Source organism: Amblyomma mixtum, chromosome 3 (genome assembly GCF_055824585.1).
Source record: "Amblyomma mixtum isolate Tamu chromosome 3, ASM5582458v1, whole genome shotgun sequence".
Taxonomy (NCBI): Eukaryota; Metazoa; Arthropoda; class Arachnida; order Ixodida; family Ixodidae; genus Amblyomma; species Amblyomma mixtum.
In genome coordinates, this window is record NC_143014.1 from 18,053,181 (window position 1) to 18,072,545 (window position 19,365).

At 46.2% G+C, this 19,365-nt stretch overlaps 1 protein-coding gene across 10 annotated transcripts in view; it reads right to left on the reverse strand.

Annotated features, from left to right (window-relative positions):
- Nucleotides 1-19,365, reverse strand: part of Tnks (tankyrase) — a 242,880-nt gene that overhangs the window by 17,725 nt on the left and 205,790 nt on the right. For 5 of the 10 annotated variants that reach the window (XM_089578278.1, XM_089578280.1, XM_089578279.1 and 2 more), the window contains 2 exons: nt 14,923-15,079; nt 45-8,779 (listed from right to left, as the gene is read on the reverse strand). In XM_089578278.1, coding sequence (XP_089434404.1) covers nt 8,711-8,779; nt 14,923-15,079 — 226 coding nt within the window. In that variant the 3' untranslated portion in view covers nt 45-8,710. Of the gene's footprint in view, nt 1-44; nt 8,780-14,922; nt 15,080-19,365 lie in introns of those variants that run through there. The other 5 variants (XM_089578276.1, XM_089578275.1, XM_089578274.1 and 2 more) reach the window with 5 other exon arrangements.

Consider the following 19,365-nt stretch of genomic DNA (forward strand, 5'->3'; position numbering starts at 1 on the left):
AAGTTCGCCTCAAATGAAGTGACCCCCCCCCCCCCCCCCCCCCCCCCCAAAAGATAAGTGAACATGCTAGGTGTGCTCAAATATAAGTTACAAGACAAACAATGAATTGCCTTGCAGAGAAAGAATAACTGCAAACAGGCCATTTACTGAAGACTCAGCATTCACTGAAGGCCGTTTAATGAAGCTGAAGACTGAGGGCATGTTACAAGCTTACATTATCCTACATGAAAACTGCATTGGTTTAGTTTTCTTTTTTCAGCTTATTTTCTCGCTGTCTCCCGCTATTTGTGCACCTCTGGCATAGAGCTGGACAGCCACGCCACTCTTATCTACAAACTGCACCATGTGCCTTTCCGTCCACCGCAGGTAATGCACGCGCAGTCAGGCTATCTGTGTGCCACGATAACGAGTGCTCTGACTCTGTGTCAGTTGAAAATGCGGCCCCGAAGTGTTTAGGCGCCAAGTCAACCAGCAGGTGCATTTTAGCCTGTCCGAGGCAATGCACACCTCGCGATGCATGCACGACACCGAGATCTCACCATGTCACATCTCTGCACCAGGGCAGGCACAAAGGCACAGCTCCCTCCCAATTGCCTTAACCGAGTCTCTCTTAAAGGTGCACTAAAGAGGACCCTGAACTCGTCTTTTTACTGCAGGATCTACACGTTCCGAACATCCTTAGAAACTTTGAATTATTGTCCTGTGCGGCCGATTTCCCTAATTTAAATCCGATTAAACGTCTTGGCACCCGCCTTTTTTTCAACTCCCCGCTAATGGTAGGAGGAGTCAACCAACACATGGAGTGCCTTTCAGCCAGTCCTGTGTCGGCTTTCCGCTCTGTCATCGGTGGAGTGATAAGTAGTGATCAGCAAAAGCAAAGAGTCCACATGTATTTTTATTTTCGTGGGCCTGATTTGCAACTATGTTGTATCTGACTGGATCAATTTATTCACGGAAAGCTCAAAAACAAAAACAAAAAATTGCCGACGATTCCGTCACCTCCTAATGCGAAACTGCGCAGCTCATCGCCTCTTTCAGCTTTTCGATAGATTGCGGCAAAGAATTCGAGCAAGACATGTATGTACAATTACTGACAACTTGTTATTTTTTACACATTTTCCTTCTTCAAGAAACACTCCACTAACAATTCTTAATTGTCATGAAGGAAGCTTTGTGGTCGGAGAAATAGATGGATATATGCTTGACTTGCTGCACCAATGCCTGGTTCTCAAAAACGAGGTCTATGCAAGTATTCCGCGAGGTTGTCACAGCTATGGGAGGCGTTATGAGCGAGAGGAACAGGATGTTCTCCCACATGAGTGGTAAGGAATTCCTGTTTGTTTGTCGTTATATCTACATTAAAGTCCCCACCCGCCCTGCCACTCTGGCAGGTGGAAGTTAATGGTTGATCGCGAGAGTTCGCTCCCCGTTGTCAGCGCTAACGCATGCAGCCCACATTTCTCTATCACCACCCCACGTACCTATAAGCATGATTCAGGCGTCCACTGACCCAGAGAGCCAGTTATGCGCACTTCCTTTCCTTAAAATCATCAGAGTGTGAAACGTTGTCAACGCCGACGGCCTATGGCTTCAGTGCCGTGTTTCTGCCACAACGTTGTCAATGACAATGCATGCAGCGCACATCTGTCACTACCGCCACATAGCTTAAAGCACGACTAGGTGTCCACTGTTCCAAGAGGCCAGTTATGCGCCTTCCCTCTGCTTTCCAAGCTCCCGCTGCATTGGTTTCGCGGCTTAAAGTGCAACTAAGGTGTCCACTGCTTGCTACAAGGGACAATGGCGATGGCGACACCGCGAAATGCAGAAACGGGCACCAAAGAGCTGCACTCTGAAATGAAAGCGAAGTCGCTATGTGACTGCTTGAGAGGCACTCCTCGCATTGGTTGACTCCTCCTACCTTCAGCGGAGAGTTCAAAAAAAAAAAAAAAGAAAGGTGGGAGCCGGGACATTTAATCCGATTTAAATTAGGTAAATCGGCTGCACAGGAGAATAATTCCAAGTTTCTAAGAATGCTCGGAACATGTAGACCGAGCTCCCATGGTAAAAAGACAAGCTCAGATTCCTCTTTTGTGCACCTTTAACCCATATATGCGCAGTGTCCTGCATGTTGGATGCCACTTTTTTGAGCAGTAGCTCCATAAAAGTTTGTTGTGTAAAAGCTTTTCAAGAGAGTTTAAACTTCTCCTGTGCAAGGGTTGCATTGTGTGTGTTCAGTTCTGTGCATTGCGTGTGTTCACAAAAATCCATGTCTTCTCTGGACACCATTTAAATTCAACCCCATCGACTACATTGCACTTCTCCATGGAAAACAAATAATTTTTGCGCACTGTCATAAGAAAACTACCGTGTGTGATGACAAATGCGATTTTAAAGTTGATGTCAAATGTTTGAAGATTTACCACACGTAACAGGTAGCAAATGTGCCGAGTATCCTGCATTGAAGGACGGCTCAAAAGTCGATGTCGAGGAAAATATTTCCACCAATAAAAGGATAATTCTGAATTGTGAAATAAACATTTTATATAGAAAAATATATGGATCAAAGGGAGTCTACTGTATGTCACAAGAGGGAAGTTGACCCATTTGCCTCCAAAGACGATGATTTGGAGTCTTAAAATATGCATCAACAGATGGCACTACATGCTTAGGCTGCTAATATTTGGATAGTAGTGTTCCCACCAGACGACACCAGTTGCCAACTAGGTATAGACTAAAAAATATAGTGGAGAAAAAAAATTTTCTCATTGCTTCTTTTGAACACGACCACAACGTCGTAGGAAGACCAAAGCTTCAAGGGCGCTGAAAATGCCCTGCTTTTTGGCAGTGACAGGGATGAGGACAACAGCAGCCCTAAGCTTTTAGATGACACTGAAAGTATGACTTGATCTGCAAGGTGAGGACTAGGACTCAAGAGTACTTGAGACGCTGCTTGAGCCTTGGCTTTGAAATTCAAAAGCTTGCAAGGAAATATTCGTCAATGAGATGTATTTGGTTGTTTACATCGGCTACATACTCTATGCGCTGCAGCTCCATCCCAAATACGTCTCGGAATTGTCAATGGCACCATTTCGATCGTGAAATACCTTCACATGATAGCATAGCAGAAAGCATTACACAAATTTTTAGCGCCAAATCCCAGAAAAAAAGTTGTATGATTTAGCACAAGCTTGGAACCACCTTGAGGCTGCACATTCCTCCGCCCTCTAGATTCTTCGGTTGTACATTCCTCTGCCATAAACTCCCGTCACCTCCTACCCACTGATTTCACCAAGCAACTGAGGTCTTATGGCTGATGCTGGCGATAGAATCAAGATTACTTGCTCGACATTTGTGATCGTCTTTCCAGCAACGCAGGTTGTGCTGTGCCCTTGCATATGCATGGCAGAAGCAAAGGGTTAAAAGTAGGATGAGTATCAAGTTTGGCGAGGCTCCACTCATGAAAATTTACTGAGACACCCTGCAGGAAAACCCCAAAAATGCCACTGGCAGTGGTTAAAAGCAGTCATACAAAGGAGTCAGGCCCCTGAGCCAGCCATCGTTTGAAAATTTTGCATACCCAGGCGGTGAGCTCCCACACTTGTTACAGCCACCACCCCCAAGACACACCGAGCAACTAACCTTCCACACTAAATTTCCCTTTCCCTCCTGTTGGAAGCATGAAGCTGCAGCGTCGTAGGAGTATGCCATGGTGGGATTTGTTCCGACACCTGGAACACAACCACGTGTCATGCTGTACCAGAGCTGTAGAGTGCGGTGATGCGTGAGCAGTGGATTTAGGATGCACACTCTGTCATAACTGTGCATGGACAAGAACAAAACAGCCACAGGATTCAGCCACAATGCAAGACGGCCAGTTTCCTTTCTGTGCAGCAAGATTCGTCCCAATTGGTCATCTTACTGTGAGGGATAACAGGCTGCAAGCGAAGACATGCTGCACAACTTCCTGCAGTCTTTTACCCCTTCTATATGCTGCCACCACACAAAGCAGCAAGAAACAGGAATTTGTCGATGTGGAAACTCTGCATGGTGACGTATTGTCTTGGATGACAAATGTGGCATTTATGTGTGGATCTGTGTACCGTAAAACCCAGTGTATAATACTGCATTGTTTTCCAGATTTTAGCATGTCAAATTTCCACCTCGTATTACATGCTGGTCCAAACAATTTCTGACCAAAAGCCGCAGTTCCAGTTTCGTTGATATCAAATGCCACCACCACAATGCTCTGAGCAAGAGAAGGAGCTTAGTGGTGGCGTAGGTCGTTAGTTTCGATTTCGACGCTAGTTCACAACTCTCACTTGACCTTGCGATGTCCAGGATGATCACACCTCCCATGGTACCTGGACCGCGAAAGCAGTCCTTGGCTGCTTTTAAAAGGGAAGTAATTGTAGCTGCCGAGAGCATCGGCACCGCATCAAACGCTGCTACATGGTCTGGATGAGGTGGGGAGAGCCTGCAGTTACTACAGCCACTCTGTGCAGTTGGATCGCGGACGCTTGGGCCAGCATTCCCGAGAAGTTTGCCGGTTGTGATTTCAAGAAATGTGGAATATCGAACACGCTCGACGGTACCGAAGACGTGCTTCTATGGATCTCTGAGAAGGGCCTTTCGGAAGAGAGTACACTCGATGACAATAACTAAAGCTCCGACTACAGACACTTCCGAAGCCCTACGCATCCGTGCATATGCAAGAACCGGTCTGTGCATGCTTGTGGTAGAGGACATGAGTAGGCATGAGCATGGTGCCCAGATCTGTATCTGCCAGATATTTGGTGCCTGCGACTTCTCAAACACCTTCAAGCTGAGTGCTTTTCCTTACTCGCATTATGTATGGATGAAAACTTTTCTTTTTTCGTTCTTGCTATCCTCAATTACACCTCGTATCGTATGCGGGTCTGCATTATACGTGGTTTTTTTCGGTATGTTTCATGTATGTGTATTTGAAAGCTACACCCTTTCCCAGGACCATCCTCTTCCTATAGAACACCACATACCACCACTTGTTACACTTTAAAACAGTACCAATTAAACTATGTCACATGATGACCCTCGTTATGATATAAGGAAACACTGAAAGCTCACTCACGGGCCAGTTTCATTACCATACCTTTACTGTAGTGTCTAAAAAATTGCCGGCAATTACATTACTTTCTAACGCGAAATTTGAGTGCAGCTCATCAGCTGTTTCAGCTTTTCAACAGATTGAGGCAAAGAATTCAACCGCGGTGACGGTAAGCTTCAGCTTCGGCGGCACGCACCTCTGGATTCTCACGGCGATGGCGCTGGGCCTCTGCTCTGGCAGCTCGTTTAGCAGCAGCGGCAGACGAAGGACTTCCACCGGTTGCCTCGCTCAGGGCTCAGGAAGAACTGGCAGAGAATAAACTATCTATATAGGCAGGCGGTGCACACATCGAGATCCGATCCGGCGCTCTGATTGCCTCTGCACGGGGGTGGCTTAAAGGAGGAGGAGGAGTGGCTTGGTTCTGTGGGGTTCAACGTCCCAAGGCTATGACTGAGGCTATGAGAGACGCCAGGAGTGAAGAGAGCAATTAAGTTATCGGGAGGTCGCAGGCAATGGCGCCAGGAGTGCGCGCAACTAGAGCAGCGCTGGCTACGAGGGACAATGGCGATGCCGCGAAATGCAGGAACGAGCGCCAAAGAGCTGTGCTCTAAAAGCACTGCTTTCTAAGTGTGAAAGTCTGGTTGCAATTTGGCAAGTGCAGCAGCCGGGCACTAGCACTCTGCCACTTCTTTGAAAATGAATTAGCAAGTGCAAGCCTGGGTGTCTGCTCCCCATGGCCCCACCACCACACTGCACCCAGCTGCATGCCACCAACAATCACGTAGAGAGATTTCACAGGGCAGGTCATGGCAAATTGCTTCCACCAACCAGCCCCAGGAAACTGTCCGATTTCTTACCCCTATCCTTGCATGTATTACAAATACACACTTAAATGCTGCCATTACAGCTCGACTTGACTGCTCAGGAGTAGAATCCTGAGGCCACTAACAGCTATCCACCTCCTCCTTTCATGAAAGAACTGTCATTGTATAAATTAGGACAGCAGTCATACATTCTCCAAAACCTATGCATAATGCCTTGCTGCCTTTTAGCTGCACTTCCACTTTGGTCCAAGAACTCGTGTTGCACTCAGTACCTACTTCGGCAAAAAAAAAAAACGCTGAAGTGCAATGGGTGTTCACAGCCCTGAAGAAATTATTGACCAAGTGATGCAGCAAGTGTGCAGACAAATCGGGTCAACCTAAAAGTGGCTTAAGAAAAAAATTAAAAACACGATTGAAGAGGGAGATTAATGTGGAGGAAATGTGAGAACAATCTTCTTTGTGCTATTGCTCTGCAGCCTGGGGCACGAACTGTGCCACTACAGTCACTAGAATCCAATCACTATCACCCATCGCTGCAGTGTCCTTAACAAGTTGCTACTGCCGGTGTTTCATTACAGGCCATGTTCCGTTCTAGCCAGTGTTATAGCAGGTGGCAGGCCGAGGCTTCACACAAATGCCGGACAGTTTTTGCCATCATGGCCATAGTATTAAAAAAACAAAAAAGGCACCGCATAGAGGAAGGGGGGCTTCCAGCATGTGCTCGACAAATAAAAAATTATCTGCAGTTCAACTACTGCTGAACCTGGTTAGAGAGCAAAACATATATGGCATATCAGGCAACTATACAAGGCTGGGTGTCAGTAACGTTGAGTGCCTTCCGGACACTGGATACAGGCAGCGCACCCACCCTGGCAGGTGGCAGTTAATGGTTGAAAACGAGAGTTTGCTCATCCAATGAATGCTGCGGCCTATGGCTGCAGCGCCACGTGTCTGCCACAACGCATGCAGCCCACATCTCTCTCTCTCACCACCCCTTGTACCTATAAGCGTGATTCAGGCATCCACTGACCCGGGGAGCCAGTTATGCACACTTCCTTTCCTTAAAATGATCAGAGTGTAAAACGTTGTCAATGCCAACAACGATGAATACAATGAACGCCGATGTGCCGCGTTTCTGCCACAACCAACGCATGCAGCGCACATCTGTCACTACCGCCACGACGCTTGAAGCACGACTGAGGCGTCCACTGTTCCAAGAGGGCAGTTATGCGCCTTTCCAAGCTCCCGTTCCATGTGTTTCAGAGCTTAAAGCGCGACTAAGGCGTCCACTGTCCCAGGGGGCCAGTTATGCACCTTTCCTGTGCGTTCGAAGCTCAAGGCCATTTGAAGGTGAAAACTAGGCACCCGGCGATCGAAGCACGAGGCCCCGTAGTGAAGCTTTCGCTTCCAAATCTACGGTCCGATAGCAAAAATGGTTCAACACCCCTAAGCTACATGTGGGCTATATGAGATGCCATAGCGGAGGGCTTCAGACTAATTTCAACCAACCAGAGCTGTTCGATGTGTGCCTACATCATTTGCCAAAAGTGATCCCATGACCTTGGATCAGCAGGTGAGTGCCACTGAGCCAACACAGCAGATTAAACAACATCTATCCGAATGGCCTGTTTCTTCTGGGTTCATAGTTCTGTGGTGACTATGGCAGCTGCATCCTGTTGGGCTTCGGATAGTGAGGAATCAAGACCCAGTCCTTAAAACAGAACTGTCTTGTCACAAAATGTTTGTGACGTGGACTAAATAAGACAATAAAAGCCTAACATGCCATTTAAAATGCAGAGCAAGTGAACAAAGATGAGGTCACTTGGAGGCTTCTTTCCACAAAAGGGGCAGCCTGGGGATGATGAGGGAGAAATATGCCACATTGCTCTAATTTTACCCAAGCAGTAGATGCACTCTGCAAGTAGAATCATTGCAGCAAGGAGGCCCAAGTCTACAAATGGCACACACATCACAAACAGTAAACTCTAGGAGCAGGCATGAGTGCATGGAGAACTATATATACATGAAGGAATTAAAGCTATCACATTGCAAACACCACACCACAATGAGTCGCTTCAGAGAAGCGTAACAAAATAAAACCTATTTTTATCACGACATTAACCATATTGCAAATAAGCACGCCTCTCAGCTAAAAAGGCAAGAACGCATAACCATAATCCGGTTCCAATGTCACTTCTCGTTGCAAACCGCTTACTTCACTTACAATTTTACAATTATTTTCAAGAATCCATCATATATGATGAAATGATGTTCTGCATGACAAAGTTTCAGAGCGCATCACGTTTTTGTAAAGAATGATGCAACCTCATGGTAGATTTGGGACATGAAACCTGTCCTAAATCTTTCAGACAAGAAGAAAATATTAGCAAAAAAAAGGTTTGGTTTATGGGGGGTTTAACGTCCCAAAACGACTCAAGACTATGAGGGACGCCGTAGTCGAGGGCTCGAGAAATTTCGACCCCCTGGGGTTCTTTAACGTGCACTGACATCACACAGTACATGGGCCTGTATAATTCCGCCTCCATCGAAATCCGACCACCGTGGCCGAGATCACACCCGTTTCTTCTGGGTCTGCAGCCGAGCACCAGAACCATTGAGTCACAACGGAAGCCACATTAGCAAAGTAAAACTACGGTGACAAAGTTTCATGCAGCATCAGACCACTGAGGCAGCATGCTCACCCGCTGACACTTGAAACCGGACAATGGTTAAGGTCAATCAAACAGTGAATGATGGGCCAAAGACGCAGCTTATCAACTGTTGCTGCCGTCTGTAGCCTTTGTTATGACCCCAGCGCAACATGATCCTGAGGTTTCTCAATCTGATAGGATATCAGGTACTCTGGGTATGCCTGAAACGAATGCAAAAAAAAAAAAAACAGACATATAAGCACAGGTGCAATAAAATGTCACCTACAGATCTTTCCAATGTGACTGCCGCCATACTGCTTAATGGGCTACTCTCTGCATCACCGATCCACTGTGCCTGCAGCAGGGGCACGCAGCATAGTGAACAATAAGGCAACGCTAGTTCTGGGTGAAAAAAGCAATTCAGCGTGCAATATGGGGGCAATCAGGTTGGAAAAGGTCTATCCATCCAAGCGTCTTTCTTCTGCTTGGATTCCAGCCCACCCCTCTCTTTTTTACAGCTCAAGTACCAATTCACGGCATGGGAAATAAGAGGCACAATTCTGCACAGCTGTGGTGTCCCAGGAGCCCTGCTTTGAAACACCTGTGTTATGATGTCATGCTGGCTGCCACACTCTAGGTACCACACTATAATACAGAAAAACCCTGCAACAACAAAGTCCATCTGAACGAAATTGCTACTGCAGCAAAGCATTCTGAAAACCTTTCAGTGCATAAAGATTTTCATGCAGCTCGAACTTCAGGGGTCACTAAAGAGAAACGAAGCAAGACGAATTGATCGCTACCAACTTTTAATGCGAACGCACTCATACGATCATCAGAGCTGAGCAAAAATCTAGCTTGTACATCTTGCATCTTGCTTGTACATTGCCCTGTGACGCCAAAGAACTTGGCCCAGGCCATACCTGAAATTTGACCTTGACAAATTCGGAGCAAAATCGATTTCCAATCATTACTGGGTGCGCCCGACGCAATAGTGACCTCCAAATCTGGCCTGGGGCGATTGCCAAAATTTGGCCCGGGTCACCCCCGAAATTCAACCTTGGACGATTTGGACCAAAATCGATGTCCAACCATAACTGACCGTGTCCGACACGATGGCAACCTTCAAATTTGACCAGGGTGATTTCCAAAAATTTGGTCAGGGCCACCCTCAAAAAGTAGTTCACAGCTTTGAGACTTACGCCGCATCACCGCTATGGTGTCGCTTGTGGTTTCACCATTTACATCACCGTGCATTCGCACGTTACACAACAGTTTGAGCAGTTAAACCCCGGATAATTTTTTTTTTTTTTTTTCTGCGCAAAAAGGTGGGTGTGTTGCTCAGTAAATCTCAAATGAAACTCCCGAAACCCAAACCCCCCACTGAAAGGCAGATGTTCTACGCTGCATTGCGTGCGGCTAAGTCCTGTTGCAAAGCATGCATACAGTAGAAATAGGCTCTGTGGGTGCAAAGGAAACTACCGAGGGCAGTTGCAGACTGCAAAACAAAATGGTAATCGTGCTCACATACGTATACATCGGTGACGACGACGCACCAACGAAACTGATATGCCACTTTATACCGTAACTGACAACTTGAGTTAGCATATGCCTTCAATCATCTTTTCTGTGCACGGCATTATATTTATTATTGAAAATATCAAGATGTCCTCTTCTGCGGGTGCTGATGATATCACCTCCAAGTTCCTAAAAAATACTCGCCATGCTTCCGCAGCATATCTATCAAAACTGTTTGCACAATCACTTTCCACAGGTAGCACTGGAGCATATCCTGCTCAACACGGCTTCCGTAAGAACCTATCCTGCGATACACAGTTGGCTATTTTCATCCACGACCTGCATGTGAACCTTGACTGTAACCTACAAACTGACGCAATATTCCTGGACTTCGCGAAAGCATTTGACAAAGTACCCCACAAACGCTTACTACTAAAACTTTCCTGGTTAAACCTTCATGCTAACATATTACAGTGGATAAGCGAATTCCTGGCTAACCGCACCCAGTTTGTTTACGTTAATAATCAAACCTCTAGTTCTCTTCTTGTAACATTAGGTGTCCCGCAAGGATCAGTCCTTGGTCCGCTATTATTTTTAACATACATTAATGACCTTCCAACGCATGTTTCTTGTAACGTCCGTATTTTTGCCGATGACTGTGTCGTCTATCGCACTATCAACAACGCCTCTGATCAGTTCGCCCTCCAGAATGACTTAATCAGCGTACAGGACTGGTGTAACAAATGGCTCATGCAACTAAACCCCAATAAATGCAAACTCATGTCATTTCACCGAAAACGTAATCCTGTCCTCTCTTCCTATAAAATCTCACACGTCACGGTAGAATTAGCTCAGACTTACAAATACCTCGGAGTAACATTGTCCAATGATCTAACCTGGAACGCGCATGTCACTAAAATCATATCATCTGCTAACAGAAGCCTTGGATTCTTAAAACGACATCTACGTCATGCGCCACAAAGCCTAAAGTTACTTGCCTACAAATCACTTGCCCGTTCTAAATTAGAATATGCTTCTGCCATTTGGAGCCCTAACCAAAATTATCTAATAAATTCCCTAGAATGAGTATAAAATCGAGCCACAAGATTCATACATTCGTGCTATTCATATAATGTCAGTATATCATCACTAAAAGCAGAGGCAGGCTTAACATCCCTGGCTTGTAGACGTATTACTAGTATGTGCTTGTTTCACAAATTTTATTTCAGCTCACTTCGTCGTCCGCCCTACATCAATCTGCCGGCACGCATTTCCCTCCGCATTGGTCATCCCTTCAAGTAGCCCGGCCATGTACGCGTACAACTACATTTGCATCGTCATTCTTTCCACGCTCAGCCAAGGACTGGAACAGCCTTCCACACGACATCACCGCAATCACCTGCCCATCAGCATTTGCGAACTGTTTAGCTGCTACCTTTAACAGCGAATAATATTTGTACCTTACATTTTTTCTTTGTTTACTCTATCTGATTTTTCAATGTACCCCACCCCTTATGTAATACCCCCAATCCTGGGGGCCTTTAAGGTAATAAAGTGAAGTGAAGTGAAGTGAAGTGAAGTGAAGTGTGCGACCTTCAGTGAGTCGAGTGCTGTTATGAAATGTTTGAGGGATCCTCAAAAGCATGCAAGCAGTGGCTGCGCTCCAACACCTTTTATTCAAAGATGATGCATCAGTTAAGTCGAGATGTTCACAGGGGTAAATTTTATGGGCACACACTTAGGCCAAAGTTCTTTTCTCAGCAGTGCGGCTATTAAGCCCTACTCTGATTTCAGAAACATCTCTCCTAAATGACTGAGTGAAAAGAATATGGGAAACTGCACATGGTAGGCGTTAATGCATTTGCAATGCAGCAGGAGATATCAGCACTACAGCTAGTTTTGGTGTTCTGGCATTACGCATGTAATGGCCTGACAATGAAAATGTGGGCCATACTGATAACTATATTTCAATGTAATTAAAACAAGCAAGTTAGAATGGCAGGTAGGTCTTAAAATTAACATGCAGAAAACCAAAGTAATGTGCAACAGTCTAGCAAGAGAGCAGCAGTTCACTATTGGTAGCAAGGTGCTGGAAGTGATAAGGGATTAGTCATATTTACTTGCATAATGATCGCACTTTTTTTTTCAAAAAATTTTGAACACTGAAAACGCACACAAGTTGCAGGCAGACTACCCTTATCACACGGGCGCGCTATCCGCGTTTATCGCAAACCTAGCTCGGCGACCTCAGCTTACGTCGTTAACCGAGAAGGTAGAGTGCGAAAAGCGCACGAGCTGGCCCACTTCAAGAACGTACTTTCTTAGCACTAAATCACGTTTCAAGAGCAATGCATCAAAATAGGCAGTGTGTATAGCGCTGCGCGCCGGCGCTTACATGCACCGTTCGATCTCGTCCGAAGGCGCAGCACAGTGTATGACGGCAACGTTCCGCGGCGCTCAAGCTACACATTTTACCGCCGTTATGCCGAAAAATGTCGGTTCCTGCCGCATCGCTGTTGTAGTACTTAGGTGACACGTTCGCGACACTCGAAACACCGGATTCCGTGCGCTTACCGCAATGGTGCCACCCGCGAGCGCGGCGGACGACGGCGCTCTGTACTCCCTAGTCGTCGCTAGGCCCAACTTGTTTTGTATAGAAGCCACAGTAAACAGTACTTTTGAATTGACCAACGCTATAATGAATGTTCTACTTATGGCGCTGCCTTACTGACAACCTAATTGTTTCATATTAAAAGAAAGATATACGATCGATTTCAGCGACGCCTTAGCAGCGGAGCTGGCGTGAAAGCAGATCGGGTCACTTGCGCTGCAACACGGCTGCAAACGTAAAACTAGCTTGTATCGCAGTTATTACTCCTACCAGCAACTCAGCACTGGTCAGCGATCCCCAAGGAGGATTCATTTTTAACATTCCCGTATTCCAGGGCTTATTATTTACGAGAACAAGAAAGTTTAGCCGGATCACCACGTCACTTTGTTCGTTGCACCGCAACCCAGAACGGTGGCGAGCCTTGCGACAATGGCAACCGTAACTCAAGATAACCGCAGTTAAGTTTGGTATCCGCGGTTAAGCATAACCACACTCAGACTGCCCATGTGACCGCAGGTGAACCAACAGGTGGCAGCCGCTGCAATGCTGACAGAGCAAGATGGTCATCTGCACATGCCATCTGTCAGACAGATGGCAAGTACTATCATCGTCGGCTAGACTCGATATCATCGACAAATTGCAGTGGAAAGTTCAGGGTGCGATCATTACGCGGGGAATAGAAAAAAATTGAATTTTGCCAACAAAATTCGGGGGTGTGATCATTATGCGAGTAAATACGGTACTTAGGGCAGGTAGTGACAGCTGATCCGGATCATGAGAGGGAAATAACTAGAAGAATAAGAATGGGGTGGAGCGCATATGGCAGGTTCTCTCAGATCATGAATGGCAGTTTACCAATATTCCTCAAGAGAAAAGTATACAACAGCTGTATCTTACGGGTACTCACCTATGAGGCAGAAAAGTAGAGGCTAATGAAAAGGGTTCAGCTTAAGTTAAGGACAACACAACGAGCTATGGAAAGAAAAATGATAGGAGTAACGTTAAGAGATCGGAAGCGGGCGGAGTGGGTGAGAGAACAAATGCGGGTTAATGACATCCTAGTCGAAATCAAGAGGAAGAAATGGGCTTTGGCGGGGCATGTAATGCGAAGGCAGGACAACCGTTGGTCCTTAAGGGTAACGAAGCTGATTCCATGAGAAGGCAAGTGTAGAAGCGGGCGGCAGAAAGTTAGGTGGGCGGATGAGATTAAGAAATTTGCCGGAATACGGTGACCGCAACTGGCAAAGGACCGGGTTAATTGGAGAGACATGGGAGAGGCCTTTGCCCTGCAGTGGGCGTAGTCAGGCTGATGATGATGATTGTGATGAAATTAGAACCAGTGATGCGCATCTAGAAATGAGAACTGCATGTGCACACACATATGATAAATTAAATGCAAAATGCAAAATAATTCCATGGAGCAGTATGCTCACTAACATTTTAGGATGCTTTACCAGCCAGGCTAGGTTTCGCAATGAGTGACCTTGCACCATTTCTGGCAGCTGGCCATCATCACCATCATCTTAACTATGCCCACTGCAGGGCAACGGCCTCTCCCATGTCTCTGTAATTATCCCTGTCCTTTGCCAGTTGCAGCCACCGTATCTCCGCAAACTGGCAGCTGGTACTTTGCATTGATAAATACAGTTTTTACATGACTGATACAGTTTTTAAAAACTTAAATTGATCCCTTTAATTTACAAATCCAAAAATTCAGACTGCCGCTGTGGTCCCTACCGATGCCCATGTAAATCTATGGCATCCAACGTTCATCAGTTCAGATGCAGCTTGACTGCAGATGTCAAAATTTAAAAAATTTTGAATGCTGGAAAAAAATGAGGCAAGAAACATGAGAGGAATGATCTGTGCCAGTTGGTACATGACACAGCATCAGAAGCGCAATAGACAGGACATAGAAGAGGGAAGATCCACACCAGCGCTAACATTATCAACTGAAGGAAATTTATTGCTGCAACAGCAACATTATATAACTCAAGGGCTATGCCCGCAGCATGAAAAACACACAAAAGCTTTAAAACCAAGCAGCAAGATTCTTTGCATTTTCAGAAGTCCAGACATCTAACCTCTTTTCACTAGCCTTTTCAGTTCATTGCCCTCGAGCACGAGCCACACAGAAAGAAGGAAGCAGGCGAAAAATTTTGCTTCTCTGTGCACATATCATGCATCAGGTGTAGCACAAAGCACACCAAAGAGATTCGTGTCAAGACTGCCTACCTGCTCACCGCGATACACAACATACTCAGGGTAGGAGAGGCCCCCCACACTGGGTCGTCCTATGACCGAGTGGTGGCCAGGTGGAGCATGGGCCATCTTCATGGCACTGAACTGCAGAAATGACTTGCCCAGAGTCACACGGCACAACAGCATTTGCCTGCACAGGGAACTGGAGGTTAATAACTGCTGCCATCATCAGACAACATTTTGGGAGCAGATGCCATCCATTTTGTAGCACACCCCAGAAGATAAGGCTAAAAAAAAACAAATTTATAGCCTTGTACTTGTAAAAGTATCTTTACAGGTACCACAAATAAAATAAGCACAGAACCACAAATCAAAAACCAACTGTATAGGACGAGAGAAGATAGGAGAATGCCTTTTCATGCCTATCAGAAAGATTGCCGAGAATGATGCATGGCACACTAAGTTGTAAAACAAAGGTAAAAAACCAACAGCATAACAAGACACAGCAGCAGGGCAGCACAAAGCAGAAGAACCACAATTACAACACACGACAAGCCGAAAAAAAAAACTGACGACACCAAATGAAATAAAGCAGCCAATTGTGGGGTTTAATGTCCTGAAGCGACCTGTGAGGGATGCCGTGGTCAAAGGCTCCGCATTAATTTAGAACCCTGGGGTTTTTCAGCATGCACTGACACCGCACAGCACACTGGTGCCTTCTGTATTTAATGTGCGTCAAAATGCGTCCACCACAGCCAGAATTGGTCTTCCAGCTCAGTAGCCGAGCAACCGAAATAAAAAATTCATATGAAAAATAGGACCACATTAAAACCATCATCTCATACAGCTAAAAACAATATAAAATAGAAAGGTGCAGCAAAAAACGCAAGCAGCTAGCATGATGAAACACTGCCACGGAACCAGAACAGGCAGGTTATTCAAGATTAAAAAAATGTCTACACCTACTGAAATATAAAAAAAAATGTACAAAACAGCAAAAATTTTTTAAAAAACTGATTAGTACTGGTTATTGCTAACACGAGGCAATTGTAAATTGTCGTTTTTTTTCAACGTATGCCAACACCGCACACAGCCAACAAGTGTTTTATGCCATAGAAGCCACGGAAGGGAATCGAACCCATGACCTTGGGTTTACAAGTGTAGACGTGCAGGCTAGTTGGTGAACCATGATTTCTTTAAAACAGCGCGAAAGACAGGGACACAGATAGAAAAGACACACACAGCGCTGACTTACAACTATATTTATTCATGGAAAAATACATGTATATATACATAAGGCAAGATGCGCGAAGGCGGCAAACTGGTAAAATGCGCCAAAAAATTGAAAAAAACCTAATGACGTGTCGCGCGCGTTGCCAAGTACGCGCGTTGCCTTATGTATATATACATGTATTTTTCCATGAATAAATATAGTTGTAAGTCAGCGCTGTGTGTGTCTTTTCTATCTGTGTCCCTGTCTTTCGCGCTGTTTTAAAGAAATCATGACCTTGGGACCTGCAGCCGAACATTAAAGCCACTGAGCCGAAGCGGCAAGTCTCAAATTGGCAATTGTACACCATAAAAAAGCAAAAATATGCAGTGCAAACTTCATTACACTAACCAGGAATTATGATAATAAAAGTAACCTCGCTGAGTAGCACACTAGGACATGAAACACAGCCGATGAAGAGTGCGTAATTTAAGGAGACCTTAAAGGGACTATGCAGTAAATTAATTGAGATTACGTAAAGCAGAAGAGAGATAGGCATTCCATCCCTCGTCACCCCAGCGCAAGAATTTTTGAGCTAGCATCAATAACAACGAAGTTATAGGCGATTAAAAATCATGCTCCTCCTCTCCCCCCTCAACTCGTACGCGCGGAGCACCATAAAAAAATTAAGAAAACAGCTCCGGGACTGGGCACCGCCCATGAATACGTCATTCGCTGACGTTCGGTTTACGACTTCCGGTTGTCGCACTCCCGAGGAGCAGCGTGCGTCGGCAGCGTCGGGTTTCTTTGCTAGTTAGCAGAATGAACCCGGACCTCAAGGCGCGATTGCTCGCTGTTACGGCCGCGATGGGCAGCGAGCCCTATGCATGCACGTCGAACGAGCGCTGGGTTATAGTAGTAAGCGTCAGGTGCAAAGTGTCGACCGAAAACGTGGAGTCTTCGGCGGGCGTGCGATGCTGGCAGTCCGATGCGCTCCATCCAGGCAGCTCCCTCAAGCACGTCTCTAGGAATAACATGCCTGAGTTCAATACCTCGCCAGTCACTGGGTTTGCAGCCGACGACACAGCAAGGCGTATTCAACTTGGGCGGTCGACAGAGGCACTGTGAGTGGCTCCCAAACTCGCGACAGAAAGAGGTGGCAGAGGTAAATTGAAACCATATGCACGAAGGCAATGCCCTGGCTCGCGCTTGCCCGAGGGGGTCGTGCGGCGGCTCAAGCAGACAATTTTCACCGCTACCGGAAGTGTTGCCGTGACGTCGTAGCTGCCGCGGCTCGAGCAAATGACAGCGTGTGGTTGCCTGACGACGTCATGGGACTAGTGACGTCTGTTTTCCTGATTTTGGTTTCAAAATTGCTCCCTACGAAGACACCGAACGGCCCACGAATTTTAAAAAACACGATTTTTAAAAATTCGTAATAAATTGCCGGCTCAGTTCCGAAGACTCATACTTGGTGTGAATGCTTCTGAGCATCACTTCTAACATTTACAAGCGGCTTTTAATTCTTTGCATGGTCCCTTTAAGGAGGCCCGCTTATATTCCCCCTATGTATGCCCGCCTGTTTCCATGGGACTCGCCTCACATACTGCTGCTTGTTTTCCAAGGTATCTGCCCCAAATCCACCAAGCCAGCCAAGCTTCAAAGACAGAAGGGGAGGCGGCGTGCGTCTGCTGTTTCGTGGCGTGACGTGCAGGCTGCAAAGACTGCCTTCTGGCAGCACTTTTTTAGGCTTCCTGAATGAGGGAGTCTTTGCTTTTAGCACCTGCATTTAAAAAGACCCCTGTTGATGCTTTGCAACTAGCCGGCCCACTGCTGTTTAGCAGTTGCATTGTAATAAATACCACAAAGGACTTGCTGCCTTCCTCGAGCACGGATGCAACTGCGATATGCGAGTGATGGCACCGCATCAGCGGAAGAACACCCACAAGGGAAGTTAAAGTATCTAAAGGTATCCTTCGTTACTGAATGTCTTCTACACTCCAAGTCTGTTGCTAAAGAGGTCATCTTAATGATGATGACAGGGTGGCCAACCAAGCGAGTGAAAAATTTCCCTTATTCCCAACTGCCTGTTACAGCCTTCTCTCTTATAACGCAAGGGGATCAACTTTAAAAACAGCAAAATTTGCAAATGCTGCAATGAATGCATGCGAGAACCTTATTACAAATTTCAGAAAATGCGTCGCAATAGCCATGTGCATGCAGCCAGTTATTTCAAAAATTCCCACGGTTCAGATTACTGTTTGACCCCCTAAACTGACATCTTCGCTCATGCCAGTCTTTCCTTTGTGTCGAAGCAAAGACTCCCGTTAAGATAAACTCAGATAAGATGTGCAGTGTGAGACCATTTGGTTGGTTTCCCATAGGAATCAATGTAAAAAAAAAATCTTGTTTAGCGTGTCTCTTGGTAAAGAAGAATTCTCTCGGCGACCGCGAATGACAGTGACCCCACGCAACGGCACTCGCGGAACATCCACGCGGCACTGTTGAGGAAAGAAAAGAAAAAGTATAAAATGCACCTACGAAGACACTGCACAAGAAGGCCTTATGGTTTCTTTTCCTTGCCAGTGCCGCCCATGGAGGAAGGAAAAGGCCCTCGCTATCCTCCCCAGTCACTTAGGGAGCAGCAACACTGGTGGCGTCGCAAGAGTGCTGTGTTGCGGGATCTGGTGAGTCGGAGGGCCTCAGTTACTCAATTGCTACAGCCAGTGTTGTTCCCACAGAGCATGGCCTGCCAATGTGCTCGATAGTGCTCGAGACCATGGGGTGGGGCCGGGGATGATCAGCCACAAAAAAGCAGGGAAAATCCCCCTATTTCAATCCCACACCTAGATGAAGTATCCCTCAAGTAAAATCTCATTAATTTGGACTTCAAGGGAGAGGAAAAAATGGCCTGGCTTAGCTTATGGTTAAGCCTAGGATGTGAAGCATAGTATCTTGAGTCTGCAGTAAAACCATTTCTTCTGCGCGCTGCTCCTTTCGTTTCTCACGTTGCTTCTTCCAGTAAGCACGCTCCTTTACAAGGCTCTGTTCCCGCTGTTCAGGAGTTTCTTCAGCACGCATTTTCCGTTTGGTAGCATTTCGCCGCTCGAACCGAGTAGAAGTACTCAAAGCTTCATCCTTCACCTCGGCATCGGTTGTCGAACGCTGCCGTCTAGCTGCATACTGTGCACGTCGCTTGGCAAGCCGTACTTGTCGTTCTTCTCCCGTTCCCGTGGCTCTTTGCAACTTGCGCTTTGCGGTCTGGC